We start from the raw sequence: 25,892 nt of genomic DNA, 5'->3' as shown, positions 1-25,892 counted from the left end.
AGATGTAAATGCGTCTACGGCGGCGCGTGTGATCTCAGCACTGCATGAGAAGCGATCGTGATGCTTTGCAACACACACAGACTGAGGTGATCATTCACAAGTACAAGTATAATTAACACGGAGGACCAGCCTCCTGCTAACAGAGTCTGAGACGACTCACGCTGTGAGGTTTGGAGTTCATCACGAGCGGTTTGATGCGTCACAGGCCTACTGCTTAAGGATTCCCAAAATACCACTAAGTAGCTATCGGTTTTAATAAGCCTGCGTCTCAGGGTCCCTATAAGAGGCCTCCTCTCAGCTGGCTCAGCTCAGTCTGAGTCACACTGTTTAAAGATGACACATCACGCATCGGTTTTGATCCCCGCTGAATGCATCTCCCCTGGTAGTAAAGAAACTGTCATCTTGAAACGTCGTTTCAAGAACATCTAAAAGTCAGTTATGTGGAGTCATACAAACATGGCATGTTTTTGTGTGTGAAAAGCACCTTTGTTGTATCCACTTTGCCTCACCCTGCTTCTCCTTCTGCTTCAGCGGGTGAGTCTCGACGTTACTATTAGCAGTCTCCCCCCCCTGACGGTCTGAACTTGGCAACCTCTGTGGATGAGCTGGGACACGGAGGTGGTTGGGGCTGTAGTCATATTTCAGAGAGCTCGGGGAAGAAAGCGTCAGTCAAAACAAGCTATTTTGTGGCTGCGAAGCGTTTGCTTTTTTAGACCGCTGACACATTGACTGCTGCTTTTCGCTGTAAATGTGTTCTCTCCAAGGTGTTGAACATCAGGGCAAATTGGTGAGTTTAGAGACTCCAAAAAACGTTTATTGTTCATGCTTTCGATCTTAAAATTGAGTTCTCCTATTGAACCCCGGAGTTATGTTAGACATGTCTTGACAACAGTGCAATAGCTGGTACATTTCCCCCTTGACGTCCTTTGTCCAGGATGTCTGGCTAGTTCAGCACCATGGACAGTGCCCTATACAACTCAGAGAGGCAACTGAAAGCACATTAAGCAAGCCCCCCCCCCCCCCCCCATTACAGAGTTTTAAAGTCCGTCTCTGACATATTCTCAAAGCGTCCTCCTTTTGTTCCTTTACATCTGTCCTTGAAGTCCTTTTGAAAATAAATGGGGGATCTGTAGCCTGGACTGTTCCTCGTGAAACCTCAGGTACACCGATGCAAAACTCTCATGCTAGAGGGAGATACAAAAAAAAAAAAGATGTCTTGGTCCCCTATGAGCTTATTTATAATGGAAATATGTCTGGCCAAAGCTCCCCCTGATGAACTCCAAGGTGAGCACTGAGCGGCGATAGAAGTTATTACCAGGAAGATCACCAATCATGTGTTTTATTTCACTGAGGAAGAAGCCCCTTGGTAAATGTCAAATGCCGGATTTTCAGGCACAGCCATGAAATTGTCTCGCAGGAATCTGGGTCAGGTTGTGAGACGCGGTTGAGGAGCTTCGGAGGGAGACGAGATGAGAGGTACTCGGACTGCTGCTGCTTTTCCTTTGGCATTAATAAACATTTTCCCTTATTTCACGGATGTAAAAGAATTGTCTATTCACCATGTAATTCATGGTGAATAGCCGTTGGTTGCTTACCGAGGAAGCGCAGAAGAGGTGAGAAATAAAGAGCAAATTAGTGAGCAAAGGAACCACACACAGAGTTAAAGCGTGACCTTGGAGTTAAAGAGGAGAGGAAATTGAAAAGAAGCACAGAGTAACATGGTGACAGTTTCTTCTTTTTTTTTCTGTCACATTAGCACAGACCGTGATCGTCAGTGCTGTCGCCTTCATCTGTTCCTTCTTCCCCGGGACGCAAAAACTGATTCACGCGCGCACAGACACGGACACAAAGACAACAGTGTTAACAGTTTTTGTCACTGTGTGCTTGTTTCTCTATGCGTGTTGCCTTTCAAGCCTCAGGTTCCTCAGAGTCCTCCATTATAAATATTTGTGTGTGTGTGTGTGGGCGTGTGTGTGTGTGTGTGTGTGTGTGTGTGTGTGTGGGCATGCCTTGTCTGCTTGAGTAAATTTGTAGGCCCACACATGTCCATGCGAGTGTACATTCACTCCTCCGGCTGTGTGTGTGTGTGTGTGTGTGTGTGTGTGTGTGTGTGTGTGTGTGTGTGTGTGTGTGTGTGTGTGTGTGTGTGTGTGTGTGTGTGTGTGTGTGTGTGTGTGTGTGTGTGTGTGTGTGTGTGTGTGTGCGCGCGCGTGTGTGTTGATCTTGTTTACGTGCCCGGCCCAGTGGTTAAGGCGTGACGGATGGGGATAGGGGAGACAGAGGAGGAGAGGAGGGAAAAGACGAATGACCTGACAGCTCCCCTATTCAACTCCTAATCACTTAGGTGGCGTGGAGGTTCTGTGTGACAGAGAGACGCACTGTTTGGAGATCAGGCGTGTGTGTCGTGCATTTGTGTGCAAGGCCGAGCACTGTTTGAAATTTTGCAAAAATCCAAACTCAAAATATGCACCCGTACCGTCTCCGATGCTCTTTGTTTCCTGTTTTGTATAAAGCAACTCGATATTTACCTCTAGTGCAAAAAATACACAAAAATAAAGTGACACAACTGTGACTAAAGCAGTCTATTGCAGGTGTTGATGACTAGGAAATGCTAAGACAACATGACACATTTAGTCCAGATGCTTTTTTGAGGAGGCGGGGTCTACAGTCTGCATTTGAAATACACTGATCTCTACCAGGGGCAGGAACAGAGCAGGCTTTGTTTACAACGGAACTCTGGGTGTGGGTGTAGCCAGGTGAGCTGTAGATCAGAGACACCCTGCCAACACAGGATTTCACCAAGCGTGCTCCTGACTTTCTAGACAAGCGTCAGGATTTTAAAATGTGATGTGAGGAGCCAGTGGAGGGAGTGCAGGAGCACGCTGCCATCCGTGTCTGGGTTCAGTTAGACAAGACTCTGTGGCATCACTAATAGTCTTACATATGTCACTTCATAAGCCTCCGCTGCGAAGCCAGTGACCAGAGCATTATGTTTTCAGCAGTCCATTCTCCTCGTTGTTCCCAAGCTCACTTTGTTTAGTTTATGACGTGCTGAGTCAGTCCCAGTCCCATTCTACTCTGTCGCATTTAAATCATCGCGCAAATGAACACATCAGCTGTTCAAATTCGACAATCTGTCTTGGTGGTTGCTTGGAACCGGGGAGGGGGGAGGGGGGGAGGGGGGGGGGGGGGGGGGGGATTGGTCTTGTCCATGTTGTGCCAGACATCGTGAACATTATTGGATGAGTCTTACCAGCTCTGTGATCCCTGGACAGTTAGTAAGTAGCCCACACTGAAGGCATTCCTTTTATTCTGGTGACTCTTCTCAGCCACCCGGAGGCTGCAGGTATCTGCTCCATCTGCACTCTGTAATTGGAGTGACGTCGCCAAGCCACCGTGATGCACAGCAGTAGTGTCAGAGAAGCGGCGGTGCTCCGTATTCCTCACTTTCTGTACTGTAAAGCAACATGTGTGTTGGTACACACAGTCGTATGAATTACATCTTCTCTCTCCGCTAATAACTCCTCAGTGTCTGTCAAAAACACTGGGTAACCGGGGCAACAACTGTGGGAATGACCTTCTTTTTAATGAGTCTGGCCAAAGTGTCGCCTGGAGCTCCACTAAACAATACAGGTAGACGTGTTAGCAACATGATGTGTTACGGATTGTTTGGGTCACATTTTATATGGTGTTCCCACAAACCGTTATTTAAACAATCCAAATTTGTTAGTGGCTCACTAACAGGGTCACGTTTTATTGAAATATCGATATTAAGCAGGCAGCTATTTAGTTCCAAAATTGTCAACGATCATTTTGGATGTAAAGCAGTCCGATCAAACTTAATTGTGCTTTAAAAGATGATTTCAGATATAAAGAAATACAACCTCGATAAAATGGACCACATTTAGAATTCCACTTTCATTGGACAGTAATACGTTTCCTATGAGGTAACACAGGATTCACAAACTGTCAGTCTTTCATAACAGAGAGCCCTGTTTTTAAAGAATAAGAGTATCAAATGTGACTGATAATGTATGATGATGTGTTATTTCTGGTACCACCCTGGATCCATGTGGCCCCACACAGAGAGCTGTGATCTGTTCACTAAAATCTCTTCTATCACCACATCTTCTTCTCTTACGCACCACTTGCAGGAAGCTGTGTGGCTCCAATGACCGTGATTCAGGGGTTTGACCCTGAAGGGCCCTGGCCTTGTTTCTAACCAGTGTATCCCATGCTTGTACTTAAGTTCCAGAGTCAAGCCCAAAGGTTTCTTAAAACAACGTACTGTTGTGGAAATGTGTGGGAAAATATGTCTGAAATGATGGAGCTCTCCTCTACCTCAGGTTGTTGTACTCAAAGTATTTTGGTGCATGAAATTGCAGGAGTAAAGGGGATTGCACAACATAAAGTGTTGGAGTACAGATTAGTGTCGGTAAAGGGGCAGACTTGACCTCAGGCTTGAATATGAAATCTAACGGGTTTATATCAGCGCTCTCAAAGCAAAGGCAAAGAGTAGAGTGTGACTATTTAAAGCTTCATTAGGAAAATCATGGCGGGTGTAAATGTACACATTACAGTCCGAATCTGATCTGATCAACCAACGTCACGTTCTAATTGATTTTCAGCCGCATTTGATCCCCTTCTGTCTTAACCTCAGGGACAGAGCCTGTGGTACGACGACCACATGCAGAGCAGCTCCATCATGACTCATCTTCATCTTCAACACCTGGTCGTTGTTCTCGTTCCGTTCACTCCACCTACTCGTCTGCTTTGCGTAGTGAAAAATGGCATCCGCTCTCAGTGCACACAGATTGCAGACAACGAGAAAACATAAAATAGGTGATATTTTTATGTTTTTCCTCCCCAAGATGCCCAGACTGCTTTTTACTGCCAGGTGTAAATTCATTTGGATGTTGCTTGACAACTTTGGCACGCCTTCTGAAGCAAACATTTGCAAGAAGTAATGTTAATTAATGTCAAACTTAAAGAGACAGTTCACCCCCAAATCCCAAAGATACATAGGTTCCTCTTGACTGCAGTTCTATTCATCAATATTTTATAAATCAACTTGGCTTCCAACCATAGTTTTTACTTGAAACTGCTCACAACTAGGCCTGTGGATTATCTTGAGTAATTGGGTCATCATTTCAGGAAAGACACATTGAAATGTAATATGTCGGCACTTTGAGCACCACAATATATTTGATTAAACTCACACGTAAACAATCTAGTAGAAAAATAGCACTGCAGGTCAGAGGGAAAACACGTATCTTTGATTTTGGGAGAAAAAAAAAACAAAGAAAGATAAAAAAAACTTTTAGCCAACAAGCCAAATGCCCTGCAACCAAAGTGTTTTAAGGTGTTGTTGAGCTGACTTGTGTTTGCAGTCAAGCCAGCGGCCCGGGACATCAATACTTACCTCACTACGTTGCTTTGGCAATCACCAGCGAGGCCGATTGCATCGCGAGCGATAACGACCGGCTGTGAACGGCGTAGCATTGACACCGACTAACTAGAAACGGAACACTGTGAGAATAAAAGAGAGGATAACCGAACCCTGTGTCATTTCTGTGAAGAAAGAAGAGTGCAGAGGGTTTACTTCTGCCCTGAAAAGAGGAAGCGACTTCTGATGCTGAGCTTTCTGCGTGGGTGCATGTGAACATGTGCCTGAGCGAGCATTAATTCACATTTAGACATGTTTACTTTCCCTCTAAAACTAGTTCGCAGCTCAATCTAGACAGTTCTCAGAGGTGTGTGTGTGTAGTTGCTGGTGTTTGCGGTCTGAAAAGCATCGGGGCCCGACATCATTACTGGCGAGAAAGCGTGTGTGCGCACGTGTGCGCTTTGCATGCTGTGTGCATAGCTCTGAGAGCTGTAGCCAAGCGGTTGTTACAGGGCATCTAAATCAGGGAAGGGCCTCTGTCAAGTATCTGTCTCTCTGTGTGTGTGTGTGTGTGTGTGTGTGTGTGTGTGTGTGTGTGTGTGTGTGTGTGTGTGTGTGTGTGATATCGCCGAGAGCCAGATGAAGAGTGAGAGAAGAAATGCCACATAGATACTGAGCGGGGTAAAGAGAGGGACCTGTGTGTGTGTGTGTGTGTGTGTGTGTGTGTGTGTGTGTGTGTGTGTGTGTGTGTTTCTCATCATTAGGGGAAACATGGAGGAAGAGTGAAGGGGCTGTGTGTTGGTGTGTGTTGTAGCCAGAGGCTCACAGAGCAGCCTGATAATGAACACATTGATCTGCTACAGCAGAGAGGGGAAGGACAAACCTCCATGTGTTAACGGAGTCTGCCGTCCCTCTCCATTATTTTTAGAGTCGTCCGTTAATAGCGCCTGTTTGTGTTACTTATCTCTCATTCTCCGTCACTGCCTCCCCATGTTGTTTTATTTAATTCATACCTTTTGATCACTCCCACTAGGTTTGTTTACACGTATAAATAATAGATGAAGTTTACATCAAACATAGAAAAATGAGGGGAAATTCCAAACAGGTTAAATGTCAAAATGTTCCACGGCCAATTTAAAAAAAAAGAAAAAGAACTCGCCTCCAAAGAAGGTAATAACAAATAAAAATCCAAAATAGTTCTCTTTTTTTTTTGTTGTTGTTGCTCTTTCCAACCTTGGACATTGTCTAAATTGGGAAAATATTGTCCGTTGGTAAAGACTTATGAGATATAGAGAAATAGTTCCACATCATGTTTTTCTTTTCCTTTTTTGCCAAGCGTTGGATGAGAGGGTTAGTTCCTCTCTGCAGCCTGTACAGCAAATATGATGCCACTGCCAGTAGCTGGTTAGCTTAGCTTAGCACAACGTCTTGAAATAAGGACGAGCACTTCTCACTAAAGTGTGGATTCATCGAGCGAGACATGAAGTGTTGTAATCTTGGACCTGCTGCTGGTAGGCAGAGGTTGTTACCTTTGGATGATGCTAAGCTAGCTGTTGCTTCTTGTTACCAGCCTTGATGCTAAGCTAAACCTAACCAGCTTGCTTTGACCAGTCTGCATTTGGCTGAAGTCAACGCTTACATTTTGATTGTATAGAAATGTAAAATACGACAATATCCAGATTTCACATAGCTGCTTATTTTCCCCAATTACAAGGGCATGTATGGCAGCAGCATATCGTAATACAGTTATCCTGTCGGATGCTATAAATGGATGAGAATATGACGACCGCAGGTCTCTGAAGTCGTATTCCAATTACTGTTTTGGTCTGCAGCCCAAGGCCTGGTGTAGTGCGGTACGGCTGTACGAATCCCTCGGCTCTCCTCTGTTTCTGCTGTCCAGCTCTCTGAGTCTGAGGATACACAGTCAGAAAATGAAACCCCCCCCCCCCCCCCCCCCTCTCCTTATCTGACACCGTGAGCGTCTGCAAAGACTATCACAGCTTTGTTTCTCAATTTTTTTCCTAAAAATAAATGCTACTTTATTGGCTCTATACATTGACAAAGTGGAAGATGTCTCTTTCTTCTGCTTGAACTCCCTCTCTCTGGAATGAGACTTTTCCTTGTCAGCTGAAATATAGATATTGCTCTGTGTCTCTGTCTTCCCTCTACTCCTAATAAAAGACGGAGATGTAAAGAAACTCAGGCCCTCTGTTCCTATACATCTGTATCTGTTTGCCTGTATTGGTGCGCTTTATTCACCCGGGTTACATTGATCTCTCCGCTGCATCCCCCTCTCTCTCTCAGTGCCGATAATGAGGTATGTGTAAGTGTGGTTTGTTTACTGCTCAACTCCCTTCACACAAATGTGGGATTCCTGAGAGACTGTGCTGCAACAATTATCTCAAGCCACTCTGGGTTTGTCTAAACGTCCAAACTGTGGTTGTAAATTCTGTCCATCCGTGGGTTATATTTAATGAGTGCCCTTTGTATCCTTACGCCTATGTGTGTGTGTGTGTGTGAGAAATCTATTTATGGGCTGTACATATGTAGAGAGTGAGGCTCAGAAGGAGCTGCATTAAACTCAATACCCAGGAGGTCCTTGGGGACTCTGGTTGCGTGTTTATGTGCATTTATGAATAAAAACGGATACTTGAATGCAGGGGTCATGAGTGGCAAAGGTTTACTTCTTTTTAAATGCCGCTTTAAGACGCCGACACTTTTGGGTCATATGCAAAGACACTTTTAGCAAACAAAAAGAGGGAAATAATCTTTCCACACGGTTTACATTCCTTCACTCTCTACCTTCCCTCGGGGACATTAAACAACGATAAACACATCTAAAGCTGCTCCAAGACCATATTACCATATCCTCCTTTCACTGAATCCTTCCAACTAGCACTTCTTTCTACTAATCTCTCCCCCTTCCCTTTTCTTTTCTGTCACCCCCCCCCCCCCTCCTTTTACCCCCCCTTTTCACTGTGTTCGCCTCCTCGCCACAACTATTCAAAGCAGCCCACTCGTGTTATTAAGACAGGCTTACCAAAGTGGGGAAAAAAAATAAGCAACAAATGTAGTAATGAAATTAACTCCTAACAATTACATCTCTTCTCTCTCATCCACTCCCCCCTCCTTTTGTTAATTTAGAGAGCTTAATTGGCGTGATAATACTTTTGAGGCAAACAAACAACAACAAAATAGAAACGGAATGTAATTACTTTCAACAGTTGACTTTGTCTCTCTGCTCTGATTGCGTTTTGTCTGTTGAAGCTGCGATTGTGCAGCGTTCTCCGTTATGTGAATGTGGCTCTTTAGCATAAATCTTGTCTTCAAAAGAACTGCTCTCTTTTTCTTTCATGTGATTCATTTGCAGAACAGGACCGACTGATTGCTTTCTTGACTGTCTTGTCTCTCTATACGGTGTGTTTTGCGTGTGGATGCAGCTCCCTCAGCACACTCACAGACCCTTTGTGTAAAACGCTCAATAAAGACGGACACGAATTCTAAACCTCCCCTTCTTGTTTATCCACCTGTCTCTCCATCTCTAGACCAACATCCCGTTCCTCCAGAATGTTTTCAACAACCACCAGTTCCTCCACTCCACCGTGGACACCCAGTTCATCGACGAGAACCAGGAACTCTTCAACCTCAAGCCCACCCAGAACCGAGCCCAGAAGCTACTGCACTACCTGGGTGAGTGTATAGTGTATATATAACACAGCTGGGCTTCTGCCTTATAGCTCGTGTTCAGTTCAGTCTGTTTCAAACTGTACATTCAACTAGGCCTATTTTTAATCAGCTGTATACGGTTCACAGCTCTGACATATCCTGTCAGCTATCATTTCCTGATTGTTTCTGTGGCTTCCACAGTATTTTATCAAGCTTTTTAATCAGGAAGTAACACTAGGAAGTAGCTGTATTAGCTGAGCTGATCGTGGTGATTTCAGTGAGCGGAGCTACAACGCAAAACAACATTTTGTCAGTGCAGAATTATGACATTCTGGCTCAGACAAAAAAAAAAATGAAAGAGAGGGTTATAATGCTTATACTGGATCCAATAACAACATTTACACCTGAAATCTGGGATATTACAGTGAGTGGGTAAAAACCAGAGAGGGAAGAAGTGCCGAGCTGGTTTGTAAATGACTCAAACTTTAAACCAGTGGTGTTTAATCCAAGGGTCCAACAAAAGAAAAGGTGTCATGCTCTACAGTGTACACTTTATAAGACCTTGAGGTGAAACATGGTCTGGAAAATCAAGATTTATTTAATTACATAGACTTTAATATCTATTTTATCAAAATGGGTGAGGACGGACCTACACATTGATATGAATGATATAATTAAAATGACTGTGTCTGTACAGTATAACCAGGGTAGATAGGGGAAAGCAGGGGAAGGTCAATGCAAACAAAAAAAGTGGAATTTGTGCAAATCGTGGCTGAAGAAAGACGTCTTACAATAATGATTCACTTCAGCTCAGCTTGAGGATTGGTGTGAGAGATGTGTTGGTACAGCGCATGTACTAAATACAGCTAAATCACAAAAACAGAACACAAAGGAGGAAAAAAACCTGCCGTATAAACATGTGACCATGGCCTCAGTGCTGCTGTTTTATAACTCTATGATTGATTTTTATTTTTTTCTTCTTTTCATTATTGTCTTCACTGGCTGTTCGATATGTTACAGAACTGCATCTGACTTCTATTCTCTTCTTTTGTATACTTCAGGCCATGTGATGGTAAATGGACCAACCACACCCATCCCAGTCAAGGCCAAGCCTTCCTCCATAGACCCTGTCATCCCTCCTGGCACCATGGGTATGTCAATCACATGCCATTCAGCCAATAGCGATGCAAAATTCACACTCTGTCACACGTTGTTATTATTATGCCAACCCAGTTGCAGCTCCTGAATCACCGTCTTCATTCACCTATCAAAATAAGATGTTACACCCTTTAATGATGCTATGCATCAAAAGCAGTTTGTGCAATGAGGCTTCAGCAATGAAAAAACCCCTGTTTTCATAGTGTCAACAAGACCAGCAACTGATCATTTAAAACTGTCTTTGCGCTATTCTTTTGAAAGCATCACTGGACAATGTCACCATAATAATGCCACAATGCATCACCCTTATTGCATGTATTATATTTGGACTAATTTAGCAAGGCACTGCCACTGCAAGGGTCAGGGGTTTCATTTCTCCCCGGGACTCCCATTCTAAAAAAAATAAATAAAATTGAAACACTTGTGGATCCGTAGGGCACTTTGGATAAAAGCCCCCGCCGAATGACAAATGGGCTGTCGAACAGGCCGATAGCTGTAGGCGGAAAGGCCTTCCTAAATGGCTCAGTTTAGCACTCGGGGAGGAAAAGGGTTTTGGCCCAGAGTGCTCCGCTGAGCTGTGAGTACAGGGACGAGAGGGTGCAGTTCATTGTTCGTGAAGGCAGAACTTCTATGCTCACCCTGCTCTGCACCAGCAACCCTGGAGTCTCTCAGCAAAGGCCCAAGGCCAAGCTGGGCTCTTTGACGAGCTTGTTGAGCCACTTAGTCTCTGGAGTCGAGCTCTGTGGGCTTTTTTTTTTTTTGCTCCGTTCACTGACTAGAGTGTCTTTGTGAGTTTTGAAAGGTTAAACTAAGGCTGAAATATAAAAATATTCATTTTGAAATAACAATTAGAGGTGCTCAATTTTTTTCAAACTAAATAGGCTTCTTTTTTTTTAAGTATTGAAATGTAGAAAATGTGTCTCATCTGTGGCCATATGCAACGATGCACTGTTTGCCCTTTTCCACGGCGCTTCCAGGTTTATTTTTGTGAGTTGGTGCAAACTGGCATGGATTTCTGCAGCCGCTTCTTTTGACAGCAACAAAATAGTGAGCTGTATCAATTTGACATGTTTATCAGCACCCTGTTCTGCCTCAGCACATACCCCAGCGTGCCCAGTAAACACAAATTTATAACAAAATAATGTGAATAATATGAATCCTAATCGGGCATAACTAATCAAATCTGACATCGAAAAACCATGCACAGTGGAACGTAATGGAGTAGAATAGGACAATCTAATCTGCCGTGTTTGTGTAAGTCTGCCTGTGAGTGAGTGAGTGTGTGAGTCTCTGCGTGCTCACCCACCACTTGTCTTCTTATGGACATCTTGTGTTCACGGCTATCATTGCCCGTCCCTCTTATTGCAGCAGGCACACAGTATTTACTCTTGAAAATCACACACTTGCACACGCATGCACTGTACTGAGCAGCTACTCTATAGGCAGAACACCGTTTGCGTAACTCCCCCCCCTCCCCCCCACCTTACTGTAAGCAGCAGCTGATGAAGTAGTTGTATGCAGCACAGGCACGCACAGAGGCATACCTAAAGCCTAGTAATGAGATTTGTAATGTGCTTATATCCTTTCTTTCATTCGGCGGAGGGATTGGGAGAAGAGAGGGATTAGGCCTGTATTATCACACTCTGTGGATGGATGGAGGGAGGGACCGGGGCATGGAAGGAGAAAGGGGTTATGGAAGGAGGGGAGGGGGTCCGGGCTGTGCATAATCCCTACATGTGGAGAAAATCGCCATAGTGGCGGGCAGGGAGCTATGGAGAGATACACTGACGGAGATAGATGCATGAGGAAAGAGGGAAGGATGAGGAGTGTTACTGTGGATCACCCACAGAACAGAGAGGAGCAAAGATCAGAACATTGTCATCTCATAACATCACACCTACAGATAAGGAGGAAGAGGAAGGGTGACTAGAAAGGCTATTATCTGGGAGTTCCCTCCACACGGAGGAGAGGGGGCAGGCCGAGGGTGTCCTGACACAACATGTTAAGTACTGAAAGCCATTATTTTCTAATTAGGATTTGTAGTCTAAATCGTTTCCCTGTGAAGGCTGATTGCTGGTGCTTCATCGATGGTGTAGAAGTACACCTTGTTCCAATTATTGTCTGGATTTATTTAATGGAGGACATGTAGAGGTTAATCACCAGATGCCTGTGAGCCAGCTTTAGGAAGTCCGACTCATAAAAATGACGGACTTCTTTCTTGCTCCCATTTGTGCGCCGTATTTCCACTCTTAAGATTACAGTAGCAGGGGAGTTTGTGGCACAATATGCAAAATCTGTGCACAAATGGATTTAATGTCTTAAATAATTTCCCGTTTCTAGTTTGCGATGCTTTCATTAGCCGTCTTCAAACAGAAAGGACTGTATTTATTTCTTTGTTTTGCTCCAAAACTCATTTCCAGGTAGCTTAAAAGGAGTCATAAAGAGTCTTAAATGTGGCTTTCTGAATCCTCAAGATACTCAGTGTGTGTGTACTGCAAGGTAACTTTTTCTTCTTCTTCTTTGTTCTTAAAACATTTCTTTCAATTTGTTTGTTTCACACCTCCAATACAGCTATTTTGAGGAACACAAATCCCTTTTTCTTGAAGCTGGTGCCAGTCAAAAGTTTTCCAGCAGGCAGTATTTCAGAAGTTGTGGCAAATAGCAAAGAATAACTAAATGCAAATTTAATGTAAATATTTGGTTACGCTATAAAGAAAGTGATATGTTTTGTGAATTCCGAAGTATTAAACTTCTCTGTAGCACGCAGTCTTACAACTCTTTAACAAGTCTGCTTTTAACGTGTTCCGGCTTAATTGATTGGCTTTTCCAGCATACCTGACTGTCATAACGCACTGATTAGCACTCCCACCAGGATGTGCCAATTAAAAGTTTCCTAAACACAAAGATACAAGACATTTACCAGTCTTCTCAGGAGGCAGATGCCAGCACAGGACGGTGACGACTCAAGCTGTTATTTCGCTGAGATTATCTTCTGCACAAATTGCAAATAAAGAAGTACCTCTGAGCTTTGCAGCTATAGCTCTGCCTGGTCACATTATCCGGGGATGAGTGTTGAGTGTGAAGAGAGGGCCAAACGAGTGAAGAGGTATGAACTGACACCAGTCTGAGATAAACAAGGGGAAAAGTGAGGGCTAAGAAGCTAGGTAGTGGGGGCGGGGTGTTTTCGATGCAAAGAAAATTGTGTGCTTAAGTGGGTCGATTGTCAAGCACAGCATCCACTTGGGACTTATATCTCTTTATTACTTTTTGTTTCTGCACCGTATGATACGACACACACACACACACACACACACACACACACACACACACACACACACACACACACACACACACACACACAAATCCACTCAAACACTGCGACTGCCTCTCACTTGGAAATGTATCGCATGCAGATGCCATTGTTTGGTCCCAGTAGTCCCAGTACACGAGCCCTAATTTCCCATCTATTATGTTAAAGAGTGGTAAAAAAACATAGAAAGCATGTTTGTGTGAGGAATGGGAGGAGGACTTTGAGAATGAATAATCTTTGTGTGTGTGTGTGTGTGTGTGTGTGTGTGTGTGTGTGTAGGTGTAGGTGTGTGTGGTGTTCTCCAGTCAGCCGTATTATACGCAGATCTTGATAAGTTCAAAGCGTCTGTATCTATTTGCTACGGCGGTGTGATTTCACAGAGCTCATCTAGCCTCGCAAATATTAAGCGACACAGAGATGGAGAGAAAGTCAGATGGGGTAGAGAGAGAGAGAGAGAGAGAGAGAGAGAGAGAGAGAGAGAGAGCGGGACAGAGGGTTGGAGGACAACTGAGCAGACAGACCTCATTTACTAATCTAATTGATTGATTATTGTACACACTGCAGCAAAAATAGATCTCAATTCCACCTCCAATATTTGATTGCCTCTGGTTGTGCTTGTGTTAAATTGCAAGGCAAAGAGCGATGAGGAGAGAGCAGGATTAAAATAAGAGGGTTGGTTAAGGCAGAGCCCGTAGGGCAAGGTTTCTGCACTGTTTAACTTGTTTGTTTTGAGAACTACTTAGTTTTTATGAACTGGAAAATACGGCATTTGTCTTGGGATTCCTCAGCGATAGATTATATTCCTCCTTGTGGAAGCTTTTAGCAACTGATAGCGGTTAGATGAAAAACACTCATCTAATGCCAACATGTCCGGCAGTCTTCATCCTGGGTTTCTCGGGGAGTGGATGCTACAAGGTTTCTGAAAAAATCTAATTGGATATTGCTTGATGTGATGTACCCGTTTCTAGCTCATATACAAGCTTGCATGGCTCTTGTCTCTCTTTGCAGCATGGCTCCATGGATGATCCACCACGTTGGTCCGTGCTGAATTATCTATAGGATGGATTGCTATGAAATTATTTATACGACATTCATGGTCTCCAGGGGATAAACCCAACATTTTATATAGCGGCCACCAGCAGGTCAAACTTTTCACTTCTCCATTAAAATATCTCAACATCAACAGGATGGATTGTACAAAAAAAAATCTGCCAGACATCCATGATCTCCAGAAGATCTCCAGTAGATTGATATATAATAACTTTTGTGTTTACCTGACATGTCAGTGAGTTTCACTTTTTGTGGTTTTGAGTGAAATATCTCAACAACTATTGGATGGATTGACATCCAATAGTTGACACAGACATGGTACAGACAAGCGTGCCCCACAGGACGAATCATGACTTTGTGCCATCATCGGGTCAAAATGTTACCAAGTATACCAAGTACCTGCAAAACCAATGACCTTCCCATGTATACTTTGTGTTAAGTGCTAATTAGGAGCAGTTAGTGTGCATTGACTAAGAGGGTGAACATGGTAAATCAGCATGTCTGAGTTGTCATTGTGATCATGTTAGCATCCTGACATTAGCATTTAGCTCAAAGTACAGCCTCACAGGGCAGCTAGCATGGCTGTAGGCTTTGGTTCTGGGGATATTCAGCAGACATATTTGTTGGAGAGTTTTAAGACTCATGTTTTATATAGAGATATATAAAACATATCGATATGCCAAAGAACATGGACTCAAAAAGAGGACAAAATATAGAATTCCAATGTAATCCATGTGGAGCTGCCTCCACACTTGAAAATAGAACATAAACGTATGTCATGCTCAAATATGGTCATCATGACAGCAGCTCTCGGATTGCTGGTGTAAATTTGGGACCTAAAAACAGGGTCACAGGCCTGATAAGGCTGAGAAATTAGAGGCGCATGAAAAGTGCAATAGCAGCCATTCTGGATCCGGTTTGCCTTCGAGTGGCTAACGTACAGTACCGAGCTCAGTCACTGGGATCTTTTGTTTCACTAAACAGTAGCTGCTTCCTTTAAATAGAGAAACCATGGCCGAATGAGTCACTGTCAGCAGGAGAAATCCATTTTTACAAATCGGTGGGTGGTGTGTCTAATAAGATGGCTGCTGGGCTTAAGTTCTTGTGTTCTTTTCTAGTTGATCTACTTGAGCTGAGTCAAGTGTTGTGAAAAGCACAACTTAAAAGAGAACACTGTGTAGAGAACTTGGCTTACCTGCTCACCAGGGCTACTCGAACATATTGTGCACTTAGTCAAAAAAATGTATCAACATCTGGTAGAATGTGGTTGAAGATTTTCTATTGATTTCTCACAAACTGCCGTTTTCCTTTCATTGTCCCCCCGCATCATTCTTCTCGACTTTAATTCTTCTTTCTCTGCCTCCTCCACTAATAGGCGACCCTCCCGTAGGGTTCCGGGACGTGTTGCTGCGTGACGGTCCCGAGGGATTCGCCAAGGCTGTCCGTGCCCACCAAGGCCTGTTGCTCATGGATACCACCTTCAGGGATGCCCACCAATCGCTCCTGGCAACCAGGGTTCGGACCCACGACCTGAAGAAGATCTCGCCATTCGTCAGCCACAACTTCAACAACCTTTTCAGCCTGGAGAACTGGGGAGGTGGGTGTTTTTGTGCTACATGACAACATATGGAATCTTTTCATAGGCTGTGAAATAGTTCCACGAGTTATCGCTTCGGTACGGGTTAAACCGATGTAAATTAGTACGGTGCTGGTTGGCAGAGCTAGGCCAGCAGTTTCCCACTGCTTCCAGTCTTTAGGCTAAGCTAACTGTCTCCTTGTCCCAGCTTTATTTCTTAGTGTAGAAACATTAAAGTGGTATCAGAATTACATAGATACAAGAAACTACAGCTACACCACTATTTGGCACTCGGAAGATTCCTAGTAATGAGGAAATACCCATGATATGTGATCTCATACAGGCAGTCGTGATAAGCCTGAATTTCCCTTTTCTGATGGCTATCATTTTAATTAAACTCTTTCTGTATGTGCTCCCACATTTTAATGCTTTTTAACAGCCATGCCTGTCCTCTCCATTCTCTTCCCACTCTTGCTGTGGATCCGTTCCGTGTTTCCTTCGTGACAGTGATTGTACCTCTTTGTTTTTCTTGTTTGAGCTGTGAAAATCATGTGCCATTGAAAGCATATCTCATGCCTCCATCTCCTCTCCCACAAGTCAGTCTTCAGCGAGTTCCCTCAATAGACAATGAATGTACTTCCAGCCTGCTCTTGAATGAATAGAGAAAATCAATCCGTTATTGAAACCTCGTGAGGCATGAACAGTCCAATAGCGCCCCTTGATAATTTGCAATTACTCTGAAATTGGCCAGAGAACAAAAACGACGTGCCTCATGTTTCAACAGTCGACGACGAGACCAATTATCAACACTTCTTGATAATGGTCCGATGTGAAGTGCAATTGTTATGAACTGGTTTCAAAGAGTAAATTCAGTTTTCCTGTTTGAACACTTAGGATACTCACATTTGTGGAAGAGATATGCCCAGTGAACCTCTTGAGGTTGAAACATTTAATTTAATGCTCAATTATAGAAAACCACTCATAGCGATTATGCTTATTTTACTTGGAGTGCTTTCAGTGGATCACAAGAACAAACACCCAACCGAACAACAAAGGCCTGAAGTAAAAAGGGTTTCTGTTTCAGTGACTGCGCTCATCGTTAGATGGTTAAGCAAAGTGAGAAAAAAAACAGAAACACAAGGAGAGAAAGTCTCCAGTGAAGCCTTCTCAGTGCAGTAAACCCTTTTTAAGGTTAAATTCCTCCTGCTAGCTGATCACGGCGCACCGGTTAAGGTAAAACACACTTTCATTACTGTGGCAGAGCACTTTGAACACGTCACATCAAGTAACTGTCTACTTATCTCATGTTTGAACAGATAAAAAGGTTATTGCAGAAGTCAAACTGGGGAGATATTTGGAGATGACTGCCGTCTTGCAGTATATCTTGACGAGACTGACCAGAGAAAGATGATACCAGTTCAGTTTAGCCATGTTTGAGTAGTTACATTAACAGTACATCTTTGAAGAGAGCCTGTGAAACCTCTCAGTGAACACAGTTCTTCACTCTGCAGGATATTATTAAAAAGCTGCCACTCTACTCTCTCTATGTCTCATTATACTGTGTGAGCCAGTTCTGAAAGGGGAAAGGGCTTCCATTAAAGGACATACATTCCTTTTTAACTGTTCGTTATCTTACATTTGAAGACTTTAAAAAAAAAAAAAGACTTAGAAAATACGTCCACCATTCTTCAGCCCACATTAAAATGTTGTTTACCGCCATTTACAGTCATGCAGCAATAATAACAGAACCTGTCTGAGGGCTTTGCTCCTGAGGATCCTTCCACTCTCCTGGGTCCACACACAGGCCAACGGGGCGATAGTTAAGGCCTTAACATCATGGTTATAAATCTCCTTTTTAAGGAACGGTAAGACATGTCTACATGTTTTACTAATGAAGGAGCACAAACTGAGCACCATCAGGTTTTTTTCATCTGTTTGAGAAACAGGAAACTGTCAACCAAACCTGGTTAGTATGAGCTTCCTGTTTTCTAAAGCGAGCCCTATCATGGGTTTTGAAAGCCTAAACCGATGAACTGTACAAAAGCCGGAGAGAAGCAGTGTGGTAAACTAAAACTATTGCTGGGGTTCTATTATACTTCAACATGAGTGATTCTAAAGATGCGTTTAATAAGGTTTTTTTGCCATAAACGGTGAACGTTTCCGATTAAACAATTCATAGCAACATGACATGATGTCACCACTCACTTCAACTGACTATTCTGCAAAGCACATGATCATTCTAAGCTGAGCTGACAATATGGTAAAGACTCTTAATGTGGGCATTTGCTACAGTAAAAGCTCAAAGTAAACACCGTAGAACAGTCTGGCCCCCGATTCGAATCCAGTTATGATAAAGCAACGAGAGAGCGGTGAATACATCTTTCCTTTGTGTCTTTCCGTCGAAACGCTCTCATAAAGCGTGGATGTGTGAGTTGCAGTGGGAGTCGAGGTTCGAAATCTTCTGTCAATGGAAGCTCTTGAAGTTCAAACGGTGTTCTGTCTTCATAAAAAAGTCAGAGCGAGTGAATATATGCGTGCCTCTCTCCCATTTATACGACGACAGCCACAGTACATCATTGAAATCACATGAAGAACGGGAGTCAGGCGTTTAAACACCTCCTGACGCGATGCTTCTGTAATGGGCCGAGGAGATTGTCTCTCATTTAAGAAAAGTTGCAGAGAGAGAGAGAGAGAGGGAATCGGCGAAGAGAGATGTGATGTGCTAGTGGATGCTCTTGAGCTGTCGTTAGCTCCTGCATGATGTGATTATGAGTCAGAGAGCACAGAATAGTACATTCATGATTATCTAAACACTTAAAGGCGCAATTCATTCTTGTTATGGATGCGATCCCCCTGAATCCCTCCTGCAACTTATCAGTATAATAATGTGCTTCCTGTGCATGTTAACATGTTGATGCTGATTTGACTTGTTAAGCAGGAACAACAAAGCGTTTAGAAAACAGAGTGATGCGTCTGCCACCCGGCCTTTTAACACAAAGTTCAGCTCAGTTGGTTGTTGTTCGCTTTTCTTACACACCAGCATAATCCGTATTATCACTTATCTTTTTCTACAGCAGCTCTTCTACTCTAAAGGAAGCCAAACCATGTGTTCATTTTTACAAAATACATTTCTTTGTGGGTTACGTATTTATTTTCGCTTGGTTTTATATATTGCCTTTTACGACTCTCTTATCTACTTCCCTTTTGAAGAGTGTGGGGACCAATCGGACACACCATCAGGTGTTATTTTCTCACACGGCTCCTCCACAGCCACACACGGCATTATAACACTGTTTTCACAGGACGAGTGCTACTCCCCTTGAGGAGCGCCCTTCGTGAGGGAAATTATAGAAGTGCCTCTTTGATAAGACAATGTTGTATTCTTTTCCAGTACGTCAGTGTAATGTGTGAATAACAGACCGTTTGTTTCCCTCCCCCCCGCTGTTCAACGTCCTTCATTCACGCGTCAGTCGGTCCCCGGCGTTCCCACGTACACCGGCTAACGGCCACGCTCTCGCATGGTATTGATTTATGTTGTGAAACATGAGTCGGACTACCATGATGCTGCAGTGGGAAAGTTCAGCTCTAGCACACACTGTCCCACAAGGACAGCCCGTAATTGTACCTTTAAACAGCTCCTCATAAATCACTCAACGGCCATAGGAGGAATAACTACCGTGCCTCTCTTGATAGGAAGTCCCTATATAATACACTTTGAGTACAAAGTGATCAGAGATAGAGAACATTACACTCTGCTGTGCTTGAATCACTTCCCTGAAGTAAATCGCAAAGGGAGATGACCCTGCGAGTGTTGAACACAGTTACCCCTATGCAAGAATGTTCTATATCATTTTATTTTTATATGGAATACAGAATTGCTTTCACATGTTTCAGCCACGTCTATAGAGGCAGAATGAGTCTTTGGAGATATTAGGCCTGTGAAAGCCCTTTTAGGATTAAGTCCCTTCCTGATATAGTGTTCCTCCCGACACCATGGAAGTAAAAGTAATTGGGTCACATTGTGTATCTATATGGTTCCTAACATATATTTCACAGTTGGCAAATGTATCTGATGGTAATGCGGCAGATTCCTAATCACATGTTGGTGTGTGTGTGCCCTGCCGTTGCGTAATCAGTGTTTCACAGCTGCATGCTTTAAGGAAGACGAGCCGTTTCCTGGTGCGACACAGGCAGTGGACGTTCAAACACGCCAAGCCTGACCAACATGGGTAGCAACGGCAAATCAACCAATCCAGAGCGATTAACTGGAATCGCAGAGACATAAAAATTGATCCGACAAGATAAACTGTCTGATGCATCAGAGCCATACTTGCACACTTAAGCAAAAATGCTGATAACAGCTGTGTGCGTGTGTGTGTGTGTGTGTGTGAGATGATTTAAATTATAGATATTAATCATTTTTATTTATCATGGGCTTTCCTTTATTGGCTCAAGAGATAGAAGTTTTATAGAACTTTATTTTTCCACCAGGGGAGATTTGGATGAAGTAAAGAGTTTGTCAATGTGAGAGCATTTAGTGTTTATTATTATTGAATTCTCTATAAAGTGTACTCTTACCGACCATACCTACAGAAGATGTTACAGGCGTATATATTCCCGCAGCTCCTTTTCCAGGTGAGAAGTCCCAAAATAAGTTGTTTTTCCTCTTTTCTGTCTTTAAACATTACGCGGGGTGTTGAATTCATTGCAATTGTGGGCATTGCGTAACAGGCTTGTTACCGTCTTCCTCCCTGATTTACTTCAGCTCATCTCCGTGACAGATTGTGTGCTGCCTATCTGCCCGGTGCTCCTGCCTAATGTTCCCATATTTGGGGCCAGCTGTCGTCCCTCATTCCTGTTATCAAATTATTAGAGCAAATTCTGCTGTCCCCCAGGAATTCCTTGTCCAGCATCACGTTTTGATATATCACATGCTATAATACATTAATACTAATATGTTTAACATCAGATAGGATTGCTTGGAGTCACTTCTGCTCCAAATCAGTGGTTTAAAGATGCTGACGCAGGCTGGAATCGGGGGGATTATAATTGATTAAGGGGAGGGTATCCACACCAGGGCATTCCTGCTCCTCCCAGAGTAGGGAACAAGCAATTGCGCTTAGTATTCTCTCTGTGTCCAACTGTACGAGTGCACAGAAAATGAAATTTAATGATGACAGTGTTGGATCAGCAGAAAACCACTGGAGGCTTCCATATTTCTGGCTGATATGATAAACGGGTATGAGATTCGCTAATCTACTCCCCCAAGAAAGGGAAATAAGAGATTGCTATCTGTTTTTTTTTCGCCTCTCCCACTGAAAGATTTCTTAGATTTTATAGTGACTTTAAAATGAAATGATGAAAGTGCTAGAATGAACAATGAATGTGCAAGTGTCATCAGACATTTCATCTGAGCGCCCATTAGTGTGCATTATGTGTGCCGTCTCTCTCTGTGTGTGTTTGTGGGTAACGCGATGAGTCTAACATTTAGATCAAAGTTCAGAAGACAGATGAGACTTCAGATGACAGCTAATAATATACTGCTACCTGTGTGTGTGTGTGTGTGTGTGTGTGTGTGTGTGTGTAGGTGCTACCTTTGATGTGGCCATGCGCTTCCTGTCAGAGTGTCCATGGAAGAGACTCCAGGAGCTGAGAGCTTTGGTACCAAACGTTCCTTTCCAGATGTTGCTGCGTGGGGCCAACGCTGTGGGCTACACCAACTACCCTGACAACGCCGTCTTTAAGTGAGTCACTCGTAAGCGCACATGTTTATTAAGGGGCTGTCAGGCATAACACCAAGAGTCTTATCGTGAATATGTACACATTCTTTTGTATTTGCTTCCAAATCCCTGCATTATCTCCAATAATGCTACAGAAATGAACACGCTGACAGACACAGAGTAGGGCTGTGGATATAGGTCGATGCACACAATAGGTTAATCTGGATTGTCTATGCATGCGTTGAATACTATGTACGCTGAGTGTACTGTTTAGTATGTAGAAGACAGTCAACTTCATCATTTATTATTAATAATAATTAACCTTTATTTTACTAGAACATTTGAGATTCAAAACCTATTTTTCAAAGAACAAACAAGAGACTTAAAACAACACCGCAAAACAGTTAAATCAGTTTGTAATTTTCCTATTTAACTTTTTTTTTCTCTTTGTTGAAAACATTATGGAATTTTTGTAAAACATCAATTTGCATAACATTTTCTTGAAGGCAGCTTCTGCAAATGGTTTACTCTCCCGCATGTATTACCTTGACAGTCTAGCAGTAACCTAACAGCACCATATGTTACATTTACATAAGCACAATAACACAAAGTCATATTTCTCTCCATTGTTTTAGGGTGATAATGTCATGAAATATGACGACAGACATTCAAAGCTTCATTTGAAAACCACAATAGAATAATTTAATGTAAAAAAAACATGACATTTGATGAAGCTCCTGATGTCAATAATGTAGATATTGGTTCCTCACTATAACTGTCCTCTGAAGGTAATATGTGGAATTGTTGTTTTGATGAGGTGATTTGGCAAAATGCATTTCAAAAGCTGGATGTGTACATCATTATTGGTTACATGATCATAAAAGTGATTGTTGTCTAGTGATGTGATGAAAGTCCATATGTGCTGGACACCATGTGAAGAAAGACATTTATTAAAGTTGTCATATATATATATACACATATAGGAAAATGCCAGACAACCCTCTCTACCCCATGTGGTGTAGGATACTTCAATCAATCAATCCTGATTTTCACTCTTGTAAATGAAATACTTATTTCCCCCTCACCTTTCATTCCAGCTATTCTAACAATCGGTCTCTATTTATACGACGCATGAAGCTCACACGGCTGCTTTGTCTTTATTTCTAAATGGATGTTCTGAACAGCAGCTACCCACAGACCACACAAGTGACACACACACACACACACACACACACACACACACACATTTAGGCAGGTCAATTTGGTGGACGTTTTCCTGTCGCCTCTTACCATGCTTGGTGAGTTCCACACATTTCGCGTACACACACACACACACACACACACACACACACACACACACACACACACACACACACACACACACGTACACACATCATTGATACAGATGTGCACTAGAAATGACTTTAGGGCCATAAATACCCCTCTGCCTACACACATGCATGCACACGCCTTTTCCAAATGAATTCACAAGTTACCTCGATGATGTGGATGACTCGTGTATACGGAAGCACACAAACACACCTGCATGCAGTGCCACGGACACACACACACACACGTGCACAGTTCAATTCCCCCCACCTCAGATAAATTAGGAGTGGCTTTATGACTAATGCAGCTGTCCCCTTCTCCCTCTTTCCCATTGAATCACACACACGCACACAGACCTCCCCTATCCTCCCTATTTTGTTGCTCCCCCTCTCCTATCATATAGTCATTATTTATCCCCACTCTTATAACTCCCTTTTTATGCCTCCATTCATCTCTCCGCATTACACACTTCCTCCCCTCTTTTTAACTCCCTCTCTCCATCCCGACTGCTCTTCATCTCCCTCTCCACCCCGCCTCACTCTCAGTGTCCCGTAGGGGGAGCGCCATCGAAGATGCGCACATGATTGTGATTAATGGCTTTGATCTGCTGGCCCAGCTCTCTCTCCCTCCTCCCTTCTTTCCGTCACTCTCTCACCCTCGACGTTTTCAGTGCAGCAACAACCCCGCTGCCAAGTGGCCCAAGTGTCTTCATTAAGTAAATCAAATCAAAGTGTAATTTCATTTATTTTTATTGCTTTAAAGTGCATGCCACAGGGTCACAGTGCAGTATACTCTGCAGCAAGGGGGATGTACAATTTTATAATGTCTAAAACGGCTGGTCGATCGCTAACTAGATCTTCTTGTCACTTAATTTGACGGAAAAACAACTTTCTGATAAACATGATTCACATAATGATTGCATCAGCTCTGACTCAGATATGTAGGGCAGTACAGTGTTTCTGATTTGGTGCCAGACAGCGTCCATTAGAGAGCACTCGCATTGTAGCGCTAAATAAATACCGGACACGCAGACGTTGGACTGGTAATCCTCCCGTGGCACAACATTAAGTGTGTCTGTTTATTTGCCAAAACAAAAGCTCTGTGTGTGGGTAAATACTGTATTCACAGTAACACAGCTACAGTAAGCACTCGCCCCAGTTATGAAAAACCTGATTAAGATACCGAGGCAATAATAGGAGGGATTTACCACTAGCAGCTTGGATAATGAGGCGGGTATACATTCATCTCCAGTCATTGTGGGCTCCTGCAGGCTGTGTTAGCTCACTTTTCATGGAAATAGCGAGGATGTTGTATTAACGCAGGTACAGCGATATGGAGGTGGATATAAACAGCTTATCCCAACCCCGGATATGCACTATTATCTGAGATACACTGTGCATGGAGACAAACTCATTATATGTGTGAGAGATGGCGTGAACAGTAAGTCTCAGCAGTCTCACAAACCTATTCTATTTCTGACTCTGATTTGAGGGTGGATTTTATGTACACGACTGTTTGGACTTTTGGCTCACATCGTTTTTGCCCTCCTTCCACCCCTCCTCTAGGTTCTGCGAGGTGGCCAAGGAGAACGGCATGGACATCTTCCGCGTGTTCGATTCCCTGAACTACCTGCCGAACATGCTGCTGGGCATGGAGGCTGCCGGAGCAGCAGGTGGCGTAGTGGAGGCCGCCATCTCGTACACAGGCGACGTCTCCGACCCAATGAGGCAGAAGTACTCTCTGGACTACTACGTGAACCTGGCAGACGAGCTTGTCAAAGCCGGAACCCACATCCTCTGTATCAAGGTTAGGAAGTAGAGATGGGAGCTAGTGTTTTTAGAGTGTGCTCTGAGAAAAAAAAAAATGTTTTCCTTCCCTGTGATAATCTAAAGAGTCTGGCACTTATTGTTTGCTTCTGAAATCCCTGCCCATCTGCCACCTGAATAACATACAACCAGCTGGAAGCGAGCTTTGCAAGTGTTTTTTGTTGTTTTTTCACTCAGGCTTCTATACGCAGTCTTCTACACATGTATGTCATCACAATCAGGGCCTGCACTAACAGACGTTTTGGCTGTGTACACTCTAATGTAGCACACATACACTTACTTGTTTGCGGTTGGTTTAATCTAAAGTGAAACGGCATTGGCAGGTAAGACATTTAAATTGACTAATGAAATTCCTGATGCGATTACGGTTATTTAATCATGTAAGCGAGCTGCAGTGTGTGGCTACTTGTACTGCAACAACTACCATTACTACTTGTTCTGTTTACGTTTCAATTGTCACTTTTGGTGCTGCTACTAATAAAATGTTAGCTGACATTCAGCTACTGGCGTTCTAATAATCAACTTCACCAATGTATCATGAAGAAAATCCCTTTAACACAAAGCACATAAATGCATTTTGGTAAGCTTTTTAATTAATAAAAACCCCTCAGGTTTTAACTCTTGAACAAGGAGGGAAAGGTTATTCATATATTAAATTATTATTTTCTTTATTTATATATATATATATATATATATATAACATTTCTTTTTACAATCAACACTTGAAGATGAATGCACATGAAATGACAAGGCAGTACAAAATGTAAACCATACTTTGGTGTTTAATTTTTACCTCTATACTCTGTATATAAAACACTTTCCCTGATCCATGTTAGAAATACGTCCCAGACTTCTGTATACGTGTCCATTT

The 25,892-nt window shown here is 43.1% G+C and overlaps 1 protein-coding gene across 1 annotated transcript in view; it reads left to right on the top strand.

Moving 5' to 3' along the window:
• Window positions 1–1,272: 1,272 nt before the first annotated feature.
• Window positions 1,273–25,892, top strand: part of LOC137874831 (pyruvate carboxylase, mitochondrial-like) — a 63,731-nt gene continuing 39,111 nt past the window's right edge. Inside the window, exons 1-6 of the mRNA XM_068713800.1 lie at window positions 1,273–1,284; window positions 8,932–9,076; window positions 10,114–10,203; window positions 15,946–16,167; window positions 21,734–21,890; window positions 24,761–25,001. Coding sequence (XP_068569901.1) covers window positions 1,273–1,284; window positions 8,932–9,076; window positions 10,114–10,203; window positions 15,946–16,167; window positions 21,734–21,890; window positions 24,761–25,001 — 867 coding nt within the window. The remainder of the gene's footprint in view (window positions 1,285–8,931; window positions 9,077–10,113; window positions 10,204–15,945; window positions 16,168–21,733; window positions 21,891–24,760; window positions 25,002–25,892) is intronic.

The sequence above is a fragment of the Cebidichthys violaceus genome, unplaced genomic scaffold (assembly GCF_023349555.1).
Source record: "Cebidichthys violaceus isolate CVI_PGR_0920_01 unplaced genomic scaffold, fCebVio1.0.p SCAF_19, whole genome shotgun sequence".
NCBI lineage: Eukaryota > Metazoa > Chordata > Actinopteri > Perciformes > Stichaeidae > Cebidichthys > Cebidichthys violaceus.
This window is presented reverse-complemented; position numbering and strand designations above follow the sequence as displayed.